Here is a 26,704-nt window from a genome sequence, read left to right on the forward strand (position 1 = left end):
AAATTAGTTCGGGATAAATTTGTCATAAGTATACCAATTTGAGGTTTTTCATGGTATTAACCCTTTAACTAATTGTATTGTTTCACTTTAAAATAGAAAGTCTAAAATAGACATAATAGTCTATGATGAAAACCACTCACCAATTGCGTGCAAATTGCATGCAAATTACGTGCAAATTGCGTGCAAACTATGGATAGAAGTTGTTTCTCCATTACCAGATTACGCAAAAAAAAAAAAAAACATTTACTTAGTAAATAATCTCTACTAGGGCTGTCGCACTGTGCTACTCAAAGTTCCCGGTTTCATCAACTCATGGACTTCATTGAAGAATTTTTTTCGACTCATGATGATAGCAAAAACTTGATGTAGATTGTTTCTTAAAAAAAACTGGAAGGAAGAAGACTGAAAATCACAAAGTTAATAAACTCTAGTTGAATCCAAATAAAAACTTGCGAGGATAAAAACATGATCAGAATTAACTAAATCGAAAGTTGACATAACCTCATGAAGAACTTGCACGTAATGCTCAAGGAAACCAACTCACCTATAATAATGTGTTTAATTCAAAATCATCGTCACAGTTCTCCTCCCTATCCAGCTTATTCAAGATCACCGTCAAAGAGTGGGTTATGCAATGCGTCACAACCGTGTCATTCAGTCTAAAGTTGAATGGCCACTGCCCTATTTTCACCTCTCCAGAGGTGAAGTTTCGACTAGGTCAAAAGCTTTGGGTTGAGGAAGAGCATGTACATGTCACTAAGTACAAGCTTTCCTGAAGTACTTCCTTTAATTTCATGTATTGCTGTCATATTTATAAAAGAAAAAAACTTAATAAGTTATTAATAAATTGATGGTCGTAAGTCACTAACGTCATTTGTAAATTACAATGGATAACATGGTCATCCCAGCAGGTTATTAATTGCACAAACTTACCTATGCGATTGAATTGGAAAAAACGTGGGCAATCGAAGATGGTCTTCTTGAGTAATAACCAACCTGCAAGGTCCATTGCGAAGGATTCGCGAACTGTGACAACCTCAAATTCAAATATTTTAAATATAGTCCAACCGGTTTCATGGGGTACTTTGGAGAACCTACAAGTCATTTCCAGTTCCACAAACTGCATGTCATTGGTCTCTCTCGACCATTGGGCTGATTCGGACTACACAGAGCATACTAATGAGCTAATCATGAGACCGTAAAAGAAATCACTATCCAAATAGATTTATTGTCTTCTTTTACCTACCATTGCAAGCATGGCTTTGGCCAGAATAGTAGACAAGTTACTTCGAATTTGGACAGTTAATTGTTAGGGAGGCACTCTCTTTTATTACTTTTTAGTTGTATTATTTGGAATTTAAAGATACTTTGAATATTGCACTCAACATTTTTCTATTCTAATCAAAGACAATGTATAATACCTTCCGGTTCACAATATTCTACGGTCCCGAAACTTCAAAGATTTTTAGTGTTGATTCTTCGGGACATATTTCCTCAACTGATTAATTTATAAATAACTTTGGCTGAATAGGTTAAAGCCAGTCTTCACTTCTAGTTCTTCGAGGACAAATAAAAGCTACGCATACGAGAAGATGGAAAAGATATCTAGAGAGATTAATGGCCTTTGCTTCGCCGGAATGGCGAAAGATGGAAAACTAATTGATTTATGGAAAACGTTTTACATGAATTGAAAAGAAGTTTAGATGGAAGAAAAACAACTTCTCTTTCTGGTAAGAAGAAAATCACTTTTTTTAAACCATCAAACAAATGAAAACTAAATATTTTCCTTGAAAAATGTTTTCTTTTGTCATGAAATTTTTCAGCGGAACAAAAGGAATATCAAGACGTATTTGCTTGGTTCTACGCTGACATGCCGGGTTTGGATCCCAAAACCATGGAGCATGCATTACAATTGATTCGAATGTGTCGCCTAAGAAACAAAAGCTTCGGAGAACAAAGCCGGAGTTATCTAAAAAGATTGAAGAAGATGTCATTAATGTTTTAGCCACGTCAGCGTTGCATAGCAGAGAGAAAATAATAAAGAAAAAAGCCACGTTAACATTTTCTGACTCCATGGTTTATCACTTGGAAAAATCCATGGCTCAAGCAAGCTGCTCTAACAATATCAGCAGCCCGGTGTGCTTCCTCTTGATCATCACCAAGAAGAAAGCCTTTGAGATCAACCAAAGGGCTAGGAGCTCGATCCACCTTAAAAATGAAATGATACAATCCTGAATTAACACTAGTAAGCAAATCAAACATCTAATCTAACAATCTTGAAGTGATCGAAGTTTTAACAGAGAAAGGCCCAAAAATAAGAAGGTGAAAAGAACTGAGCCAAAAAATGAAAAGATAAAGAAAAAAGGAAGACAGCAGAAGTATCTAGACTTGGCAAGTCATTGTAGTTCTACTTCTGTACAGAATTTCTCCGAGTGCTAAAGATAAATGATCACTTGAGGATATTCATTGTCACGCCCCGCACCCTACGAGCGCGCGGTCATCCCTCGATGGTCGATCATTGAACGCGACGTCCCAGGACGCGTCGCCGACCCAAACGAAACACCCAACAATAAAGGCAAGCGGAAGCGAAACTAATTAACCCAGACAATAAACAATGACAAAGGGATAGTACGAAACAATAATTGCATACCATCATAAAGTAGTCACTATACAAAACGATAACTCGGGCTACCAATTTAGAACCACAGTTTTCAAAAGGGGGCGGTGGTTGACAAGCTTATCTCCTCTACAAAGGGGTACTCAAAAGACAGGGTAAATGATCTATTCTTCAATCCCTGTGGTGCTCTGGCGGCGTCTCCGAATCGATTACGGTCGCGGATCTGAAATGGTTATATAATAACCGTGAGAACGAGTCTCAATAAGCAACCCCCTAAACCCCACGTAGGCCAATGCGTACCCAGACAAGTCATACATGCAATCTACCCCATAACATATAAAATTCGCATCATTGTACTTACCTCGCCATCAAGTCCATGCCAACTCTACAAGTTAGTCGTCACGTGATAAGGCAATAATAGTAATTAAATAACACATCACAAATCGCTCAAACACCAACCATGCTTTCACTCAATCACTCCAACTAATTCAACCAGTCAATTCAATCACACTCAATTCGCATGCGTGGCCGAGCAACTTTCTCACGACCTCCCAGGTCCTTTCACACGGCCCGCATCAACACGCCTCAGGCCAGCCCTCAGATCAAGCCGGGCTCAGTCCCGCGTAACCACGCCTCAGGACATTTCTCTCGACCCGCGTAACCACGCCTCAGGTCATTACTTACCTTTCTAGCCACACCCGCGTAACCACGCCTCAGGTTGGCAGTCCTCAGATCAAGCCGGGCTCAGTCCCGCGTAACCACGCCTCAGGACATTTCTCTCGACCCGCGTAACCACGCCTCAGGTCATTACTTGCCTTTCTAGCCACACCCGCGTAACCACGCCTCAGGTTGGCAGCCCTCAGATCAAGCCGGGCTCAGTCCCGCGTAACCACGCCTCAGGACATTTCTCTCATGCACATGCACCACCACACAATCTGTCATCTAACACGTCGTACATTCCACAATCAAATTACCAAGCTCACACCAATGTCAATCTGACACACTCTAACAACCAATTTAATTCACACTCCCCACATCAGTCCACCGATCCGACATTCATGTCGGCACATTCAAATAATCCAATTCACCCACAAGCGCCACGACAATTCGGTCAGGCATATTTATCTCAGTCAATCACTAAATCAGCCGCACAATTATCGCCACAATAATTCACCAATTAAGCACAAGCAGTCTAATTAGCCCACGCCTAATTAAATTCCTAAGCCGGTACTAAATTTCACCCTAAACAAGTCTAAAAAAATACCCAAAGTATTAGGTAGGGTTTAGGAAGTCACTTACCTAAGTTTGGCCCGGGAAAAGTCGGCTCGGGCCCAAAATGGCCCGGGTGAACAAGCACCGGACCGGGCGCGGGCGCGGGCCAACAGGCGCGGTGGCCGGCCAATGCGGGCACAATGGCCGATCGGCGTGCTCGGGCGCGCGGAGCGCGATGCCCGTGCGGCGTGCCAAGGGGCGCACGGGCGAACGGACGGGCGACGCGCCTGGTCGGACGAGGCACGGCGCCGGGCGAGCTCGGCCACGGCGCTCGGCCATGGGCACACGCACGGCACGGGCACGACGACGGGTGCGCGGCTTGGTCGCGTGGGCGACGAGCCGGCTACGGCTGGCTGGGCCGGTCGGGGCTGGCCGGCTAGCCGGCGCGCGACCGGCGGCGACGGCGATGCGGCGGCGACGAGCTGAACAGGAGAGAAAGAGAGTGAGCCGGGGGGGGTGAGGGTGAGGGAGAGAGGGATCGGGGCTGAGGGGGAGAGATGGCGGACCGACGGTGAGCTGGCCGGCGAGCAATTGGCGATGGAGGAGCCGCGCCGGCGAGCAAGAACGACGGGGATCGGGCTGGGCACGCGGCGGCGACTCGCAGTAGCGGCGGTGGACGGCACCGAACGGACGAGCTCAGATCGGCGAGCTCCCAGATGCGCGAACAAACGAGCGGCGAAGGCGACGGGCCGAGCTCCGCGGCGGCGAGGCGACGCGAGGGAGCAAGGCGGCCGGTGGCAGCGACGGGCCGAGACAGAGTGGCGGCGAGCCGAGCTGCGCGCTTGGGAAGGAAGGGAGGCGGCGTCGGGCGGGGCTTCCGGGACGGCGCGGCGCGGCGACGGCGCGAGGAAGACGGCGGGCGCTCGGCGGTCGGCGGGCTCGGGCGGCGGTCGGCCGGGCGAGCGAGAGCGGGCGAAGCGTAAGCCGACGCCGGTGAAGAACAAGGAAAAGAAAGAAGAGGAAAAGAGAAGAAGGAAGAGAGAGAGAAGGGAGGAGAGAGAAGAAGTGTGTCGTGGGGTTGGTCTCGCATGGCATGGGCTGAGGAGGGACGCCGCATGGGGAAGACGTGCGCGCGAGAGGAGGAAAGAGAGAGGGAAAGAAAGAGAGAGAGAGAGAGAGAGAGAGAACAGACGTGATGATGGAGGGGGGTGAACGTGCGCGGAGGGGACGTGCTCAGCGCGGCAGAGGGAGGAGAGAGAGAGAGAGAGAGAGAGAGAGAGAGAGAGAGACTCAAAGTCAAACCTCTCACTCGAGTGCGATCCAACGGACATGGTTCAAACCCGAAAACGATCTAACGGTCCCCTATAATCCTAATTAATAATATAGGAAAATGACCAAAATAAAATATGCCGAAACACACCACGAGGGAGGTCTACCAGTCCAAATCCGCACCCGGTCAAAAATCCACTTTTCACATACTCCGGGTAATACCGACGCTGGCCACAATAATATCGACACCGTCCAATTAAATTCGTCCCGGAACTCCGAGAAATTCGACACCAAAGTTTGGGCTCTAAATAACGGCCATATTCGATCGAGTGCGATTTTAGCGAAATCTCTAATTTTAAAAATAATAAAAACCCAGGAGTGATCAGTTCCGGGCGAGATTTTATTATAAGCGCACTGACGAATTATACGTTTTATAAATCCCAAAAATGGGCCAAAATTCGGAATGTCACATTCATGGAGCCAACAAGAACCGAAAACTTCATTCAAATCGTGCACAAAAGCAATTGCGTTGTGAGATCAGAGCAGGGGTGTGTGCCGAGCCCAGGAATCTAGAAATGCGCGACTTCTCTTGCCCGGGAATCGGATTGGCACTCTTTCTAGAAAGGAAAAATGACACAAACAATCCCTAAACTTTGACTCAATGTGCAATGTGGTCCCTGAACTTTTATTTTGTTCAATATCATCTTTGAACTTTCGTTATATATCCAATTTAATCCATGAACTATATGAAAATATTCAATATAATCCTTCCATCAATTCAAATTCATAGACTACATTGAGCTTTTTCATATAGTTCAAGGACTACATTGAACATGTACCAAAAGTCCATAAACCATATTGAACAAATTAAAAGTTTAAGGGACCATATTGAACATTAGGCTAAAGTTTAGGGATTATATTGAACAAATTAAAAGTTAAGGGACCAAATTGCACATTAAGCAAAAGTTCAGGGACTATTTGTGTCATTATCCCTTCTAGGAATTTCCATGGGCTCGTCTCTCGAGTCAACAATGTACACAAAAGAACCAGAGTTTTTCATTACTTTGTTTTTCTTGGGATAATGACACAAACAGTCTCTGAACTTTGGCCCAATGTGCAATTTGGTCTCTGAACTTTTAATTTATTCAATATAGTCCCTGAACTTTAGCCTAATATTCAATGTGGTCCTTAAACTTTTAATTTGTTGAATATGGTCCTTAAGCTTTTGGTATATGTTCAATTTAGTCCCTAAACTATATGAAAATATTCAATTAGTCCACAAACTTGAATTAATGGAAGGACTATATTGAACATTTTTATATAGTTCAGGGATTGAATTGAACATGCACCAAAAGTTCAAGGATAACATCGAGCAAATTAAAAGTTTAGGTATCACATTGCACATTGAGTTAAACTTCAAGGACTACATTGAACAAATTAAGAGTTTAAGGACCAAATTGCATATTGAGCCACAGTTCAAGGACTGTTTGTGTCATTTTCCCTTTTTTCTTCTTTCTTTTACTTAATTGAACTCTTTGCTTCTTTATTTTTTATTTTTTGGGTCAAGTCAAATGATATGCTGAGAGGTCGACTAAATGCAAAATAGGGCCTACTTACTTATCTCAAAAGTAAAAGACAAATAAAAAAAACAGCCTTTGAAATGAAATTTTTAATTTGGACTGCGTCTTGCTTGGCCCATGACATCAAGCCCTATGCTTTGGGGCTCATTTCTTCGTCCTGGCGAAGTACTCCTGGAGTTGATGAAACCAAGCCTCGTGGTTGACTAGCATATAAATAAGGGTAAGTAAAAAAAAACACAAGCTCTGAACGGGCCGATACAAGGATAGGGATCAATTTTAGACATCGGATCACGACTCTTTGAAAAGAAAAAGGAACAAATAATACAAAGAAATTTTTACGTGAAAAACCCTTTCAAAATCAGAAAGTGAAAGAGCATGGTACCGCACTAGGCAATCTCTTTATTATCAATATCAGTATCGGATTTACAAAATTCAGGGCTTTTTAAAGCTTTGACGTTACCATTACAAAAGATATTGTTCCGCACTTTAGTATTAATTTTCTCTATCACACTCCACAACTATATCAAATTGTTGGCCAATGCCCTTTCCTCTTTCTTCATTGGTTTTCGGTAAAGCGGTCAAGTATCTCGCCATGGCTTTCACGTGTCGAGCGTGTTACAGTGCCCTTCGGACCAATCTATTTTGCAGAGTCCAACGTTACTGTTCTTCTCTTTCAAGTCTACTTGCAGCACAATCAAAACCAAGCAGCTCCGAGAGAGAGATAGAGAGAGAAAGAGGGAGACTACAAACAGCTTTTTTTGCAAAATGGAGGCGGCGCCATTCGGCTCAGCATTCACATCCAGATCGCTCTCGCCACCATCTTCATCCTCTCCTCCTTCACAATCTCTCTTTTGCTTCCGCTTCAACAGAGCCCGCCTTAAGCTCAAGTCACCCAGAACCTTCTCCGTTCACGCCGCCTCTTGGGGAGCAGAGTCTGGTGCGCACCAACCGTCTCTCTCTTATGGTGTTGTTGTGATCGTTAAGTGTTATCAATTACAGTTGAAATCTCGTATCTAAGTTATGATTGTTGATACCTGAACTTTTGCCGACTAACCAAGTGGACAAAAAAAATGAATTGTATATGTCTGAAGCTAACATTGCTTTTTAATGTCTGGTCATACAACAGTAAAATAGGTAGAAAAACGGCAATAAAAGGCAGTATTCCAGAAAAATGTATGCTGCTTGGTGGGTGGTAGCAAATGGCCCAATATTCATCAGAAGAAAATTAACTTCCAGGAAGCGAGTTCTCTAGAAAGAAGAGAAGACTCATTTAAGGTGGGCTCTTCAAAGTTGTAATGACCCATATATGACTCGTTTCTTGGGTTTAAAACCCATTTAACAGGTTTAGCTTTAGGTGTGGATTATATCGACTACAAAAGCTTCGGTGATCATCGATGAACGAAATCCCCCGACAATGAACGCGCCACGACATTTAACTCAGTCAGAACCCTCAGGAAAACAGAACACTGACTGGTATTTCCTTGAAGATGAGGTCAGCGGCAGCGACGAACGGTAGCAAGCAGACGGCGTTCTGGAAGTGGCGGACAACGTCGGTTGGCTGCAGCTCCCAGGTTCTGTGTGAAGCTTCAATGGCGATAATGCCCAGAGGAGAGAGGGCCAGCCAGAACGTCTCTTTTTTTCTTTTCTTTTTTTCGTGCCCTCTTTTTGTTTATCTCCGTATCTTTCTCTTCCACTTCCACTGCGTCGATTGTAACCGTTCTTTGCCAGCTCACCTATCAGTTCAGCCAAGAGCCGGGTACGACTTGTTTAATATGATCTGGCGGGTCGGACTAAATCCAAGCCCCTTTATTACTCCTTTATTCTTCTTTGTTCTTGCTTTTCTATATATTTATTTATCACTATATTTTTTGTTGCTGCTTTTACTACTTTTTTATTTTTTATTTTTTTACATTTTTACAAAAAAAGAAATGAACATTTGAATGGTCAACACAAACATTCAGGTGTCAACACCATTAATTGCAAAAAAATTTAGGTTGTGAAACAGAATGTTATAAAGTTAATAAAATATATGAGACAATGCTAGATCACTCAAGTATATTCATGTAATCATATTATATTGGACTTAGCACATCTTGGTTATGGTAATAATGTGGTTGAATGATCGATATAAGCCAGTGTTTTAACAATAACTTGTGATAGATAGGTCTGTTAGAATATGCTATATAAATAGGTTATAGTCCTCCCTCCTCTCCTAATTCCATATGCTTATCTGTTTATCCAATTAGACCGTCCAAGGGAGGAGAAGGACAGTATGACCTAGTCTCGAATTTGTACGATTTCATCTGTATTGATCAGTTCAACAATGACAATTGGCTAAAACAGCTATGTGTTTCGATTCAATGTTAGGCATTCTTTAATTGTGTATACCAATTTTAGATTGTTGAATTTCTCACATAATCAAAACCAAAACATGGAGTGACCAATTAGCAAAACCCAATCCGGTGCTGCTGGGCTTTAGTGAAGAGGAATCGTCGGGGCCCTGATAAGAAGATTGGATGACATTTGTTGATATGGAGGAAGTAGGGATGGGTTCGATGGATTATATAGTCCATGTTAAACTCACAAGTATAATTATTTATTCAAATTTATGTATCATGGATCTTTCAGTTAGATATCTACGGAATGGCAACAATAATAAAAGTCTAAGACATAAAAATCCTAAAAGGAAAGGTTGTCTGGAAAGATGGTTATTGCAATAGAAAATATTGACTTTTGATTAATTTGGCCTATTGAGATTTACAAAATTTTAGGTTAGTCTAGTATAGATGCATTATATAGCTCTTTTTATTTTGTTGTCGTGCTAAACCATGGGAGCGAAAAAGAAGAGCCAACTTCTTGTTTTTCACTACACCTAATCAATAGACAGAAGGATCGACCCACCTAGAATGTGGGCGGGTTTGGCTATCTTTTGCTTTGGATTGCCGGGCCGGTGAACTATTTTTTCAAGCCTAGCCTCGAAAATATTTTTATATATATCTTTCATTGACTTTCCTACCTCGACATATAAATGTCTTTAAAGGTTAAAAGAAAAAATGAGGCCAAATTTTGATATGAAAAAGGAAAAAACAATACATAACACATGCGCAAAGTAGTAACGTAAAACACCATAGATTCTAGTAATTATTTCCAATCACATTTTGTTTTTTTATTGTCAATTTGACATATAAATAAATGTTGTGCATCTGGGCAAGCTTCCCAAACTCATGGTTTTGCATTGGGCGGGCTGAGGCCTAGGAATTGTCTTTGACGTGTCATTGGTTTAAAGTTCGTACTAGACCTGATCTCTGGGCGATACGTCAATGGATTTAGTCCAGTTAGGTGATGGAGAATGTTTATACGCAATTTTGACATATTTATTTAATATTGGATGGTTTGCCACTCTTCCCATAATTTTGGAAACACATTGTGATTTTTCACGATCTATCTGATGTGGTGAATGAAACTATTTCTTGACTTTTTTGTGTACGCAAGAGCCGTGTTGTTCATTAAATTTGATGACTTGCTAACCGAAAACCAAAAAATGAAAAACAAAATTTTCGTGACTTTAGGAGTAATGCCGATCGTTGCAAACAGATGGAGCATTGGTTTCTTTTTTTTTTTTACACCTCAAAAATTTCAAAGTGATATGCTTTCACAGACAGCTTACTAAATTTGAGAGAAATTATTCGAGAGAGAGAGAGAGATACCTATGCAAAGATGCAATGAAAATACAAGCTTCTGCATATTGAACCCTTAATAAACTTTCCTGTTTCGGTACTTCCTCGACATTTTATTGAATTGTATATTTATAGATGAGGAAAAAGGAAATAAACCCCCTAGACACTATTATGCGCTGGATTTGTTCGTCGGCGAGCTCTAATCAAGCCAACGTGGATCCTAAAATTTATCATAACCATTCTAAAAAGAAAAATAACAACCAATGTATTGAGAATGCACAATCAAATAAAATCGAAATGAAAGTGTGCAAACAGCGACCTAGCATCGTCTCTAAAATAAAATAAAAAACATCCAAAAACCCTATGGTAAAGCCTTAAATGGTTATTCAATTTCGAAATCAAATTTTATCTAAGCCCAAAATGTTTATTAAAAGCCATAAACTAGGTGAATTCTAATAATTCTTTTAGCTTTTCCCACATTTTTTGGATTTTTCCGAAGTTTCTCAATTTTTTAAAATTTTTATTATTTAATTCTGGAAAATGGACTTCCGACCGGATCAATGGAACCCGGTCCGAGTAGCGGCCCTGATTCGCTGAGCTTAGTCTATCAGAAGAATTCAAGCCGAAATTCCCAGGTTTTTTTATTTCCTTTTACTATTTCTATTTTTTTTTCTTATTTCTATTTTCCTGATCTTCTTCTTCCCGAGGCCTCACCAACGCCGTCGGAAATCCATAACCACCGATCCTCTCACCCCTGCCGTCGGCCATCTATTCCGGCCACGCCGGACTTCGGTTGACGACAACTTACAGCCAACCGTCAGCCCCCATCACACACCGGCCGCCAAAACGGAACCTCTTATTCAATCTGCCATCGATCTCCATCTAATCAAACACGCTAAAATCTAAGCACATGAATCACTACAGATCTAAACACTGTCGAACTTCCGATTATGCGAAACCAGGTTCAAGACGTCTCATGCGCAAATCATCGAACAGGTGGCGTGCGACTTGGAGTGCGAGTTTCATATCAGAATCTCACCTGTTTAATGTGCAAAAACCATGGCTCCCAGTGTTGATTATATCAAACTACAGAATCTTCGGTGATCATCGATGGACGAAATCCCCCCGACGATGAATGCGCCACGAGATTTAACTCAGTCGGAACCCTCGGCAAAACAGAACACCGACTGGTATTGCCTTGAAGATGAGGTCGGCGTCGGCAGCGGCGGCGGCGAACGGCGGCGAGCGGACGGCGTTCTGGAGGTGGCGGGCAGCGTCGATCGGCTGCGGCTCCCAGGTTGTGCGCGAAGAAGCTTCAATGGGGATCATGGCCAGAGGAGAGAGGGCCAACCACGGCGTGGATTGTAACCGTTTATATTTAGCAAATTGATTGCTGGGTTTCATGGGCTTTGACTTCCGTCAATGGACCAAGCCACGACCTGTTTATTACTCTTTTATTCTTCTTTCTTCTTTCTTTTCTATATAAGTGTTTTTACCACTATATTTTTTGTTGTTTTTTTTTTACTTTTTTACAAAAAAATGAACGTTTGAATGGTTAACAAAAATTCAGGTGTCAACATCAACTTTTAATTGCACCAAATTTTAGGTTGTGAAACCGAATGTTATAGAGTTAATAAAATATACAAGACAATGCTAGAACACCTTAAGTACATTCATGTAATCATATTATATTGGACTTAACACGTTTTGGTTACGGTAATAACGCGGTTGAATGGTCGATATAGGCAAGTGTTTTAACAATAACTTGTGATTGATGAATCTATTGGAATATGCTACATAAATAGGTTATAGTCCTCCCTCCTCTCCTATAATAAAATTAGTGTATCGCAGGTTTTTAGAAATCTACAGAATGTCAACATTAATAAAAATCTAGGACATAACAATCCCAAAAGGAAAGGTTGTCCGGAAATTATTGCAATAGAAAATATTGACTTTAATTAATTTGACCTTTTGAGATTTACAAATTATAGGATAGTCTAGTGTAGATGCATTAAATAGCTCTTTTTAATTTGTTGTTGGGCTAAAGCATGGGAGCCAAAAAGATGAGTCAATTTCTCCTTTTGTGCTAGACCTGATCAATGAACAGTAGGATCGACCCACCTAGAATGTGGGCGGGTTTGGCTACTTTTTGCTTTGGATCGCTGGCTGGCGAACTGTTTTTTCAAGCCTAGCTCTCGAAAATATTTTTACATTTAGTTTTCATTGACTTTCCTACCTCGACACATAAATATATAAAGATTAAAAGAAACAAAATGGGGGCCAAATTCTGATATGAAAAAGAAACAAAGCAATACATAACACAAGGGCAAAGTAGTAACGTATAACAACACAAATTCCGGTAATTATTTCAGCTCATATTTCGTTTTTTTATTTTCAATTAATCCTATAAATAAATGTTGCGCATCTAGGCAAGCTTCCCAAACTCAAGTTTTTGCATTGGTCGGGCTTAGGCCTATGGAAGGTCCCTGGAAAGTCTGAACACGAGAAGCTTCAGCCCGAGCACGTCTAGGTTCGCACAGTGATTGAGTCTAGTTCAAACTTTAAACCAACAACACATCAAAGACAATTCCTACGATAGTAGCCATACGTCGATGGATTTAGCAAAGTTTGGTGATGGAGAATGTTTATATGCAATTTTGACATGTTTATTGAATATTGGATTTGGTTGCCGCTCTTCCCATCTTTTTGGAAACACATTGTGATTTTTCACGATCTATCTGATGTGATGAATGAAACTATTTCTTGACTTTTTTGTGTACGCAAGAGCCGTGTTGTTCATTAAATTTGATGACTTGCTAACCGAAAACCAAAAAATGAAAAACAAAATTTTCGTGACTTTAGGAGTAATGCCGATCGTTGCAAACAGATGGAGCATTGGTTTCTTTTTTTTTTTTACACCTCAAAAATTTCAAAGTGATATGCTTTCACAGACAGCTTACTAAATTTGAGAGAAATTATTCGAGAGAGAGAGAGATACCTATGCAAAGATGCAATGAAAATACAAGCTCCTGCATAATGAACCCTTAGTAATCTTTCCTGCTTTGGTACTTCCTCAACATTTTATTGAATCGTATATTTATAGATGAGGAAAAAGGAAATAAACCCCCTAGACATTATCATAGTTGTCTCATATAGTCACCTGATTGATTAATTCAGTACGCCATGCTCTGGTGCTATTGCTGGTTCTAGGACATCGGTCTCATTGTGGGACATAATATACTCCTTCCATAATTCATCCACAGACTGACCGAGTAGGATCACGAAGAACGAATCAGAGTACGAATTCTCCATCATCGCATTGAGGTCTGACACGAACCCACGCCTCTTCCTGCTGCAAAACTCCAGGAAATACGCCGTCACAGCATACCCATCATCCCATCTGCAACCGGATCCTCTCGGCGGCCAATACTTTGATGGCCATCTCGCCCTCAATCGGATGTAGTCAGCGATGCCTGTGATAAGGCCAATGGGGGCAGTATCATTGCCTGTCCATTGCCATACGCGAGCGCTTTCGTGGTATACGATCCCCGTGAACTCAGCCTTCACGTCACCAACGTAGGCCTGGAGGTAGTCTGCGTTCACTCGGAATTGGCTGCCATTGTTGGTCGCGATGGTGGGGGAATATCCGTTGGCGAGGAAGCTCTCGATGATCATGAGAACTGTCGGGTAGCCTCTTCCCCCACCGTTGCTTTGATTGAACGTCTCAAAGACAAAGTCAGAAGCGTCTGATAAAGCTTCCAAAGCGTATCCAAATCCGATCTCGTCCCCGAATCTGGGGTCACGGGTTTCGGAGGTGTTGTCGAGGACTTCACAGATGATGTCTCGAGCTGCTTGTGTTGGTTTCAGAGCAACGAGGACAAAGGTGAAGAGAAGGAAGAGCTTCAAAGGTCTCATTCTGAAAAGATGTAATGTATCAGCTTACGATGAGGTTTATGAAATCTCGAGTATACCCGCGGAGTCTATAAATAAGGCGGCTCGAGGATGAAATGAACACACAACATCTATTCAATTAATGTAGTTGACTATTGTGTCTGCACATGCTGTAGTGATTGTTTGTCACTATCGCAGTTTGTTTCTATCCCTAAAGTGGAGTGCAAGTGCATTTATTAGGATCGCTTGGAATCATGAAAATTTCCGAAAAGCCAAAAAGTAATTAATTAACTGTGAAATAGAGAGAAGGACTACAGTTGTCTCATGTACCGTGATGACATAAGAGACTAAGTAAGGGCTAAGTCAATGAGTTTGTCGAGTGGAACTATCTATTTTTGCCACTTAAGTCAATGAGATTTCATTCTTAGAAAAATTGAGATTTTCATGTTGAGACGGACATTAATGCTATCAATTAAAAGAACGCGCCTATGTTACAAATAAGATTAATGTGGCTCTAATTTGGAATGATTTTGATAAGCATCCAAGCTTATGAGATGATCCCAATAGGTGCAGTTTGTCCTAAGAAAATCAACACATTAAAGGAATTATAAGACTTGGAAGAGCATCACTCTTTTTTTTTTTCCTTTTATGGTCAATAAGACCCATTAAAAAGGAATAGTCCCTTCTATCCCACCGCTGTCACATAGAGTGACCAAAAGAAAGTGCTTTCGCTTGATTCTGGTTATATGGTCTTATGCTTCCTGAGTATTTCTTTTGTGATTTGAGTTTAACATTTTATTGATGACAGGTATTCTAGAGCAATTTTAATGAAACGAGAGTGAATCCATTTTCCTGATTGACCAAAAAAATGGCTATCATATTCCAGATGGTCGATTCGTACAGAGGAAATTACTTCATAAGAGATTGTGTCGAGTACAAATTGAATATGAGATCTTGTGTTGAACCCGAGTCCAAAGCCATTTCAGTTCCGAATCAACGAGAATCTCTCCGAAAATGGAGCTATTTCACTGGCAAAAGATTTGTTTTCTCATTTGAGGTACAAACATCTCACATGTAGGTTGCACTAGCATTGAATGAGTTCCTACAAGTCAAAGACTCAAAATAAAATATGCATGCAGTTTTGGTGAAAAGGGCTGTGATTTTCTTGAAACAGAAACGCATTCTATTTGTAGTATCTCTTATCCCCACTTGAATAGGTTGAATTTAGTAATGTGATGCATAAAATTATACTAACAAAATGGCAGCGTAGGAAATTAAGGGGTTGGTAGGATATCATGTTGCAAAATCAATAATGTGCATTAAAAAACGAATTTTGAGCTCTCTTCCTGAGCTAATAAAGACAAAAAATAAATAAATAAAGAAGAAGAACAAGTGATAATTGGGGACCGCAATCGAAAGACAAAAACGTTGATGGACCGGCCCAATTGACATTGAACATTTCATAAGTGGTGTCAATATTGCTAGGGTCAAAGTAAGTTTAGCCGTAGATTTTTATGGTTCTATTGTATCATATTATTATGAGACATGATTTTATATTAATACAAAAACTAAAGCACAACAAATTACATAAATTGTCATATAAGAATTTTTTTGGTGCAACAACAAAATAGTTACCTTTTATATGAGCAATGCTTTATATGATTGGATGAAATTTTACACAAAAAAGCTCTTCTGAAATTCTAAACCTTAGTATGAAATGCAATCTAGTCATAAATCATTCATGTGATACTATCAAGTCTTAATCTTGTTAAGAGTAATTATAATGTCCACCTCCAGTGTAAACAAAATTTGGACGCAAATCCACTGTTGATTTGAAAAGGTGAATAAGGCCCCTTGTGTAAAATTTCTTTTCTAGTGACGGTATATGCTATATTATGCATCTTTTCAAAAGGTGACAAAGTTTAATGGGTATTAGTACTGTAAATTGCTAAAGTGATAGTGTTAGAAATTTAATTGTACAAGACAATGGAGAAGTGATAACTAGATAGACTTGACTGCACTTTCAAAAAAAAAAAATTGGGATTCGATAGCATCACTTGAAAAATTTAGAGCTCATTCGCAATAAAAAAGGCTCATCACTCAACTGCATTCCACTCATAAAAATTCGAACTTCTAATATGCTATTTTTTTTACCTTTATCTTTTTAAAAAATTGAAATGTAAATTTTAAATATTGGTGCTTTCTTTGATGTCATTTGGTTATTCATATTTTGAAGGGTCAATTTTGTAATTTCAAAAATATAGTGGGGTCAAAATCTACAAAAGATGTCAAATGTACACTTCATGTAAAAAAATTTAGGCCTATATTATGGAAAATACAAATTCGAGACCCTATTCAAATAGGGAAAATTACCAAAAAAGTCCTAAACATATCTCACTTGTGTCAATTCAGTCCTAAATTTTTCAATTGTGCCAATTTAGTCCTAAACCTTAATTATGCCAATTTAATCCCAAACCTTTTAACAATTTGCCGAAAAGCGAAAAAGTAATTAACTAATTGTGAAAAAAAAAGTGAGAGAAAAGAACTATAGTTGCTTCATGTGCTGTGATAACATAAGAGACTAAATAAGGGCTAAGTCAATGAGTTAGTGGAGTGGCACTATCTATATTTGCAACTTAAGTCAATGAGATTTCAATCTAAGAAAAATTGAGTTTTTTCATATCGAGACAGACATTGGTGCAATCAATTAAAGCAACGTGCTTGTGTTACAAAGAAAATCAACATGGCTCTAAATTGGTATGATTTTGATAAGCATTCAAGCTCGTGAGTTGATCCCAGTAGGTGCAGTTTGTCCTAAGAAAATTGATGCCTTAGAGGAATTATAAGACTTGGAAGGGCATCACTCTTTATATTTTTCTCTTCCTTCTAGAATTATATATACAATTTCTTTTTTTATTATTTTTTCTTTTTTTTTCTTTAAGAATCTAGTTTTCCAGTCAAGGTAACCTGGCTACAACGAGAAAGTATAGAAAAGAAAGACAATTGAAATACATGAGCAATCACATTGAAAGGGAATAGTCCTTCCATCCCACCACTGTCACGTAGGGTGACCAAAGAAAAGTGTTTTCGCTTGGTTCTTCATGTATATGATCATGAGGCATTTTCCATGTTTAAGGTTTGAATCATCTCTACCCACATGACTGATATGTTACTACACATAAATTGAGATAATTGTCAATATAAAGGGTATGGAGCTATCTTCCATTTTTTTTTTATGAATGAAAGGACATTCTGGAGCAATTTTCAAGAAAACGAGAGGGAATCCATCAAATAAATTGCCTCAGTGTTGGAGTTGCACGAATCATAAGTAGGAAATTACTCCGACAAGAGATTATGCCCGGTATGAATTGAATATGAGACTGTATTAAGCCTAAATTTATAACCATTTCAGTTCCGGGTCAATGACAATCTCTTCGAAAATGGAGTCATTTCACCACCAGCAAAAGTTTTTATTTTCTTATAGGAAGAAAATTCACATATAAAGGTTGCATTAGTATTAAATGAGTTTCTGTAAGTTAAAGACTCAAACATCACATCATAGAGTTTCTATAAACGTTCTAGAAACAGAAACGCATACCATTTGTAGTATCCAAAATTCTTATCCCCACTTTATTAGGTTGGAAACAGCGACGAAATGCATAAAATGAAAGGATAGTATCTTGTCCCACCAAAAATAAAATAATAGTACCAAAATGGTAGCGCAGGAAATCAAAGGGGTTGCTTGTATATCATGTCGCCAATTGAATAATTGGTATAAAATCTAGAATTCGAGCTGTCTTCCTAAGCTAATAAAGAATGATTATATCGATAATCTCACTCACTATCAAAAACAAATTAGACGAACAGGTGATAATTGTTGACCACAATCAAAAGACAAAAACGTCGACGGACCGGCCCAATTGACATTAAACAAATGGACAAAAGATCCCGTCGGACGAAGAGTGAACTTTTCATCAGGGATGTCAATATAGCAAGGGTAGGAGTAATTTTAGCCATGGATTTTATTTTCTTATTATATAATACTATTATGAGAGAAGATTTTATTTAAGCACAAAATCTAAAGGATGAAAAATTACTTATCAATTGTCACATAAGAATTTTTTTGTGCAAAAAAAAATAGGTACCTTTTACATGAAGTAATATTTTATATGATTGGATATGTTTTTATGAAAAAAGTTCATCGGAACTTTTAAAACTGCAATATGAAGTGCAATATAATCATAAGCCATTCATTTGAAACTATCAAGTCTTAATCTTTTTAAGAGTAATTATAATGTACACATCCAATGTAAAAAATATTTACATAAACATCCTAAATCCACCATTTATTTAAAAGAGTAGATAGATAAAATTTTCAAATCAATGGTGGTTAAGGTCCCCTGTGTAAAATTTCCTTTACACTAGCGGTATATGCTTTATTTTTCCTCAACAATGTACAAGTGATGACCTGACTGCATTTCCATAAAGAAAATTGGGATTTGGTTGCATTAATTGAAAATTTTATGACTCACCAGAAACAAAAAAAGGGCTCATTAATCGAATACATTCCCATACATATAAAGTTCGAACTTCTAATATGCTTTATCTTTTTATTTTTTTGGAAAAATTCAATTTTTTTTAAAAATTTTGCACTTTTTTATGCCACTTGTTCTTTTCATATTCTGAGGGGTGAAGTTTATAATTTCGAAAATTTAGTGGGGTTAAAGTCTACAAAAGAGGTCAAATATACTCTTCATATAAAAATTTATAGGTGTACCATGTATCATATGAAAAATAGAACTTCGAGACCCACTCAAATAAGTGACCCTCCGTCCTTGGATCCAGTTCAGACGTTCACATGTAAGTGAAGTTGGTTGAGCTTTATTTGGACTACATCAAAAGGTTGTACACCTACGGTCATGTTCGAGGATATGTCGGCTATTGTCTCCACCGAGGTCGACACGGCATTGACAATAGGCGCTGTGGAGATGTAGTGGTGGTGCGGCCATGACTGGGCAGTGGTTCAGGGCACCACTGCGGGCTCCATCAAGCACTGCGTGAACTTCAAATGTTCAAGAAAAGGGCTGTGACGTGAACAAGTCACATCAGTTTGATACCTCAGACGGCTAAGTCTTCAAAACCTTATGGCCGTTGGTCTAAGGGCTGGACCGCTGGGCGAGTCCATTATTAAACTTTACAAATATATTAGCATGTGTTGGCGCATGTTTTGGGCTTTTACGTCAATTCCTAACATTACATCGTTGGCATGTTGTCCCGCCCACTCATGCAGCGCCGAGTTTCGAGAAAATCATTGCGATCATAAGGTTTCAAACGTCATCACTTCATATATTGTTTTGTTTTTAACCATCCTTTGCCTCATAGTCGATTCACTGTGTGCTTATAGCAATTGTCTTATTGGACCAAGCCTTTCTTCGCTATTAGTCTTTCTTGCAATCGACATCAAAAAGTTCCTATTAAATTTTATGATCTTAAAAAGTCATAGAAGCGAGTAGGCTCTCAAATCAAATGGAAGATTCACCTTCCCCATTCAAGGGAAAAAGTAAAGGAATCTCCAAAGACCAAGTCTACGACAAGCCCGAGCCGGTGAATAAGCGGACCGTACGGCCGGGCCCATTTCCTTGCCAGTTCAGCCTATTAGAACTGAAGGGGCCACCTCATGCTTTTTTTTTTTCTGTAACTTAAAAAAAACCAAGAAAAAAATCAAAGCACTAATAGTAATAGGTGCAGTCTTTCTCTGGATGCTTCTTTCTTGTCGTGAAACTCTCACACATAGTACTTCTAGAATATATCGTTCGCTTCTGCCTATAATAATGTGCAACAATAGGAACGAAAAATTACAATAGAAGGTTGGCCCATAATCTCCAGGAGTTGACTCTCTTCATGTCTATCTCGGTTGTTGCTATTTGATTTCGTTTGTTTGCTCTGGATTTTCTCTATTTTTGCAGCGGTTGAAGCAGAGCTTTGGAGGATTTCGCAATGGTAATTGAGAACAAATCTCAATATGTTCATTCTGCTGTTTGATATTTTTTTTAGGGGTGAAGAAAGCCGGATGAACAGGGACACGAGAGTGTTTCGCATAGAAACTCCCATGCAAGATCTAATCCAAGAACTATTTTCCTATGTTAAACACCTATCATAATTATATTTCACCATGTAATCAATTCGTGGTCAATTATTAGAAATATTCTGAGTTGGTAATTGATGTCATATACTAATACTCTCTCACGGGATAGAGATCAGCATAATTGAAGCACCTTACTTGCTCGAAGCAAATTGTGGTCCGGGTGAGCTTGATTAAACTCATTGTTGGTGATTGGTTGGTGCTTCCGTCTGACCAAGCTTATTTGCACTCTTCAGTTTTTCACTTATAGTAGCAGATTTTATGCATGCGAATCTTCATTGCAAATGTTGCCACTAGAATTAACAAAAATGTGGCTGCTGATCTATAAATATCATGACTGGCCACTTTGAGTTGGTTATGTGTTGATTATGAATATTTTAGTGATTGCAACATTATATCACGACGCAAAATTTTATCTAGAAACTTGTTTTTGTTTTATATTTGCAGATTTGTGTTCATGAAGTTGAGGAAGAGGATATTGGCAATTATAGATCTTGTATTTTGGCTCGCGTTTTCATGAGTAATAGATCATTAGGTTGATCTAGAAACTTGTTAGTTGGCCTAGCTATCGCCACTCTGAAGAAAGGTTCACCAAATGTCTAGGGTGGTTGTGTCCCTATCCTTTTGAGAGGAGTGCAGGTTAGAAGAGTGGTACTGAACCATGGATTATTGACAAGTAAATAACAGAAACCTTTATGTCCATCTAAAATACAGTCATGCCATCTTCATTTTCAGCTACCGGGAAAAGAAACCAAATGGATATAAACCAACCAATCATACTCTTGTTTCTTTAACCAACTTGATCCGCCAATATGATACCGGACGAATGCCATCGATTGAACACCGGGCCGCTGGGACTTTTGCATGCCCTGTTGTTTGCTTAGCCCCAAAATGCTGTCCTCCTAACCTGATCCTCAATGATCTCAAATTGAAAAATAGATTTCTACTTATTCTATGGGTGGTTTGCAGCATCGGCACTTTGGAAAGTAAACGAATTGATGAGAATAAGAAGTTCACGAAACAACTACAACACAATAAATCACATTAAAATCCACGTCTCCAGATGCATCTTCAGAGCCAGTAATATCAGAAAGAATAAGAAGGGTGCCATCACCACCAAAATATCTGTGTATCTAACTCCATCCCCATTGCTATCCCATACGCCCAACATCCCAACATATTGATGTATTGTGAATTCCATGAAATGTCTACAGAGACCTGAAGTTAGAACCTCTTCAATGCATCATCACCCACAACGTTGTCTACCCATTGTGCCATTCGCTCAGTACCAAGAGTACCACTGCTAATGACAGAAAAAACCAAGTAAAGGATCTGATAAGTAAAAACCAAGAAGTACATTATTGTTGAACGAAATGGACAATATTATCTCCGGCTTCTGTATAGAAATATAAAAAGACTGTTTTAGTCATATTAGGGTTACTGAAGCTGTTAATTAATAAGCTCAAAACTGAAACAACAGAAGAATGTTAAACATCTCGGTGGCCATAGGAAAGAATAAACGAGGAGTTGATTAGAGAAAACAGAACAGTTCCACCTCAACAACAAAATATGGAGCCAGATAACACGGGTCAATATTTTGGTGCATGTGCATTGCTGCATCGGTCGTTAGAATGTATCGTACTGAATCTAAACCAGTCTGATTTGTAGTAACACTGAATTTGACAGTACAAGCATTTAGGAGACTTGTAGCGCACGTAATTCAAGTCTCGAGAAGGAATATATCTCAGTCTGTGCTATTTTTTGCATGTGACACTAATTCAACAGATAAGCCAAAAAGAAGTCGCAAAATCTCAGAGATGAAAGTGCATGCAAAAGTATACTAATAAGGTTGCAGGGAACTGGCACACGAATGAGTGCCTCCAAGATATACACTACCTAGATCTAACTTTAGCAAGTTGCAGATGGAAGAGCACTTCAAAAGAGAAAAAGAAAGTTCCAGCAAAAATTAGAGGAAACCGTTTCCATTCAACCAGCAAAAGAGAAGCGACTGGTTCATTTTCATAACAGAAGAATGCATATGGCAAACCTGTGTTTTGCCGCGTGTAAAAAGGACACTTCCATGTGCCCTAGGAAGCAATCCGCGCCTTGAGTTAATTGGCCTTATTTGATCAGGCGTTCAACCATCACTCCGCTTTCCTCCTTGTATCAAGTCCAGACAACAAAGGATTTGATAAGAGAAGCCCTTCAGATTAAACCAGGAACATACTTTCAGGATCAAATAATCTTAATACACTCGTATCTAACAACTTATGCAAAGAAAGGTTTTAAAAAATGGATATAGTTTATTTAGGTCATGCCTAGAAAAGTTGGTTTATGAGGTATGCAAGTGAATTCCAACAATAAAAATATATCGAGAGAAGAACATCAAATATCAAAATTTAACAGTGGGTCTTAAGTGTGTCGAACCAAGAATCCGTCAGCCACAAGAAAATTAAGCATGCAATGAGCAATTCAAGATAGAACTTGAGTTTCATGGTACAAGCCCTTCAGCATTGTCGGACGTATAGGCCTATCAATCAATCTACAAATAAGAATCTACACGTAAAGAAAAATAACAAAATAATCAACAGTAACTTATTTTCAAGAAACACCAAAAAAGGACTTCACTTTCCTTCCATCTGTTTTTGCTATATGTCGATATTGGAGGCTACATACATTTTGTGATGCTTACAACTTCTAGAAAGTTTGCAATAATGTCATAAATTAAGGTTATTCCATGACCAAATGAAAACAACATCCCTTGTTGCATTAGTGTCTGCTATAAGGAATAAAGCACTAAATTATCCTTCATCATAAACATGACACGTTATCCTTCATCCTAAACATCACACAATTAGAAAAACATTATTGCCTATTACATTTCTAACAGCTTCTTAGTTCTTAGTAGTGCCGTAGAGCTGCCAACTTCAACTCCAGCGACAGTTCACACAGAGAGAGCGAGAGAAGTGCGGGATTGATGAAGCGAGGGAATGGCGAACGAGTGGAGTGAGGTCTAGTGTTGATGCTGCCTAAATTGACGAGTATTAAAGCAGTGGATTTAACCCGGTGGTCTTCTGTATTTCGGATCCGGGTTTTGGCATATCCAGACATAAATGTCAGCCCAACCCATTCTTGATTGTGCAACTCCGTCACATAGCTCAAAAATTCAAAAAGGAGGCGATAATTTTCAGCTGATTTACCAAAATCAATCTTATGTGATTTCTTCCAGAGCTTTTTACTTTTGTTGACTGGCCATCGGAAATCTACGTCTGTCATGATGTATAGTTCGCCTAAAGACATTACATTGGAATTAGGCGAGATCTTTGCAAAATCTAAAATTCATGGTCCACGAAAACTAAAATCCATTTCTTCCTTCAAATTTAAAGGTACACACGCATAAGTTCTTATCATCTTACCGGCTATACACAGGATTGCCATCCATCAGATGGCCATCATACATCTGCAAGTGAATCGGCAGATTTTGGAGGATTCTTAAACGTCAAATATTGTACTTTTCAGCTGCGGTAGCATCTTGTTAAGTGGACGCTTATTTGTCCAAGAAGATTTGCTTCAACCCAGAAGCAGTGGACTGCAGGATGGTATAAAAACAAAAGAGCAGGGAGAGCAGTCTTCGAAATTGTTGTGGAGTACCCAGACCCCATCACGCGGTAGCGCATCCATGTCACCCTGGAACTTCGACATCAATCCAAGCGAGAACTGCAAATTACGGACCCAATGCTTTTGGAATTGCATGAAAAAATCCACAATAACATGTCTCTCTGATTCTCCGAAGTCCGGTATCAATGCCCAACCAAGAAGCAGATCCACAATGTCCACAAAAGTGGGTTTGGAAGCATATAGAAAACTTTAGTGAGATCAGAGTTATAATGCCAAGAGGCTATGCAATAAACTCAAGGAGCTTCACTCATCTTGGAGTAGCTGTGAGCATGCTTTGAGAATTGGTAATGCATATTTTTCATTTCCATTAAAATTCCCAACGTTAAGAAACTGGAGGCTGTCGAGTACCAGTTCTGCTGTACCATCTCCAGCAATTATGTTAGGAGCGATGGTAGTGACCAGCTAATGAACCTATCCACCATAGTAAAAGCATGACAATGTTGTCTTCCATTAGATGTTATTGGAATAGAAAAAGCTACAGCGCAGAGGGCCCCATATGCCGAGGCAGCTAATTGTCTGACCGAATATGATCTGCTCAGGAAGTTGATAAAATTACTATAGCTTATAATACAGTGCTATCTGTCAAATTAATAGATTGTACAGTGCATCAATTAAATAGGAAAGGTGGTCTAGAAATGAGCAACAACAACAATAAGAGCAACAAACTAAATCTCATCCCACTAAGCAGGTTCGAATATATGAATCCTTTCGTTCAATTTTGTATCAAGTCTAAGAATAGCATTCTTTAGAAAGGGATGAAATCAGTGACTCTGGTGCTTTCTAATGTAAGTGATCGCCTTTATTACCGAGAGGTCCAAGGCAATGGCTAAACTGCTAAGTTCTTGTATGAAGTAACAAGTGAAAATAAAGATCATTCAATTTGTTTCAAGCTCCTCCAGATGATTTTATGCCTTTGGAGAGAGAAGTTATTGCATGGGGAATTAAGAATCCCCCAATGGCATCTATATTTAACTATGAGATCATATTTCAGAGGAGGGCCAAGAAAAAAAGTGCCAGCAAGATGCCAAGATTTAGCTCGAACCTCAACATGTTTGAAGCTAGCATGACAAGCTTATTGCAATCGCCCAACCATAACAATATCTTCCTAAGCAACTTTTTCCTAAATATTTGTTGCTCATCTTTTTGTTCTCTAATTACAGCGAAACTCACTAAGTAGAGAAAATGCAGAAAACAAAGGAAAAAAGCATGATTTCAACTGGCTTCATCGAGGCTGTAAAAAATTTTCACCGGTCTCGAAGGATCTTTCCTACAGAATGAAACAGTTAGCTGATTCACTCATGGAAGAGTGGAACCGAACTCAATCTCCTTAAATTCCTATTTACCCTTTCGGTTCCTCTGTCGCCTCCTGCATCCCACACTTTGAATAAAGCTCTATTGCAACAAAATCTTAGCAAATATTTTTCATCGAAATTCATTGGTTCGCACAATTGGCCATTAGGAAGTATCTGCCACGAAAACTCGAATTTCAATCTAACGACCCCCCCTCTCACCTGGGAATTCCGACCGGCATTGCTTCACGTGACCCAGGTTCCACTTGATTTCCCATGTCTGACTTTTTGCACCATTTCTCTTCTTCAAGGGTGCCGGTGGGCATGATTCGCATGTCTGCAATGTAACGCATTCGATTGCTCTCTTGTTGAAACCCATCATTGTGAGCCTCAGTTTCCCGAGAGGGAAGAACTGAGAGGAATAGAGAGGTGGGGAAGAGAACCGGCACATGCTCGCCACCACCAGAGCTGCGCGGGACCGTGATTCTGAACAGCTGGGAGGAAGAAGTGAGTTCTCGATATTATGAGGTGATCCATTTGAGAAAACTAAGAAACCGTCAAATTCTGGAATTCATTTTAAGCAAACTGACATGGATTTTGATATAATTTTTTGAAAAATAAAATTTTTGAGCATGAAACTAAATATGAGATTAAATTCTCTATAGCCGATATTTGTAACTTTTTTTTTTTGCGGGTAAGGGGTCGCCTCCCCTTCTCTCCCTTCCCTCCATGGCCAATGTCGGGTACATAACCAGATTGATGAAGTTTCATTGAGGGTATTTTTAGTAACGTTTCTGTTTCTAGAGACAATTTCTGTTCAGAAATTATTTTTTCTATTTATATTCCCTAGACGAGTTTCTGAGAAAAAAATGCTTTAGTAATTGCACAAAATTTATATTCCTTGAGTAGAAAAGGAATAGAAATGCATTTGGCAGGACACTAAAAATTTCTATTCCCAATTTTTTCATCTAATTATAAAATTGTCAGTGAAGACTTAACAATTCATATTCGGATAAAATTGAACTAGAAATAAAATAATAATATATTATAATATAGAATTGGATGACCTTAATACAATCATAAAGAAAATTACTCCTTATAGACAAAGCAAACATCGGATGTTGGTCAAGGAAATTACAGTTGATGAGACTTAACAATTCATGTTTGAATAAAATTGGACTAGAAATAGAATAATAATATATTATGATATAGAATTTGATGACCTTAATACAATCATAAAAAAAATTACTCATTATAGACAAAGCAAATACCGGGTGGTGATTGAAGAAATTACAGTTCAGGGGGTAGGATTTTAGGATTTTGGGTTAGGGTTTAAGGATTTTGGTTTT

At 39.2% G+C, this 26,704-nt stretch overlaps 1 protein-coding gene across 1 annotated transcript; it reads right to left on the minus strand.

The window, feature by feature from the left end:
• Positions 1-13,338: 13,338 nt before the first annotated feature.
• LOC130134871 (uncharacterized) lies at positions 13,339-14,312 on the minus strand. The gene has a single exon (XM_056302649.1). The coding sequence runs from the start codon at positions 14,268-14,270 to the stop codon at positions 13,524-13,526; it is 747 nt and encodes a 248-aa protein (XP_056158624.1). The 5' UTR covers positions 14,271-14,312; the 3' UTR covers positions 13,339-13,523.
• Positions 14,313-26,704: the final 12,392 nt, after the last annotated feature.

This window comes from Syzygium oleosum, unplaced genomic scaffold (assembly GCF_021117445.2).
Source record: "Syzygium oleosum isolate NSW1041296 unplaced genomic scaffold, Sole_v2.1 Sole_v2.24, whole genome shotgun sequence".
NCBI lineage: Eukaryota > Viridiplantae > Streptophyta > Magnoliopsida > Myrtales > Myrtaceae > Syzygium > Syzygium oleosum.

What these genes read in the sequence shown, in the direction of transcription:
- LOC130134871 (XM_056302649.1), bottom strand. Translation starts at nt 14,270, where the DNA reads ATGAGACCTTTGAAGCTCTTCCTTCTCTTCACCTTTGTCCTCGTTGCT.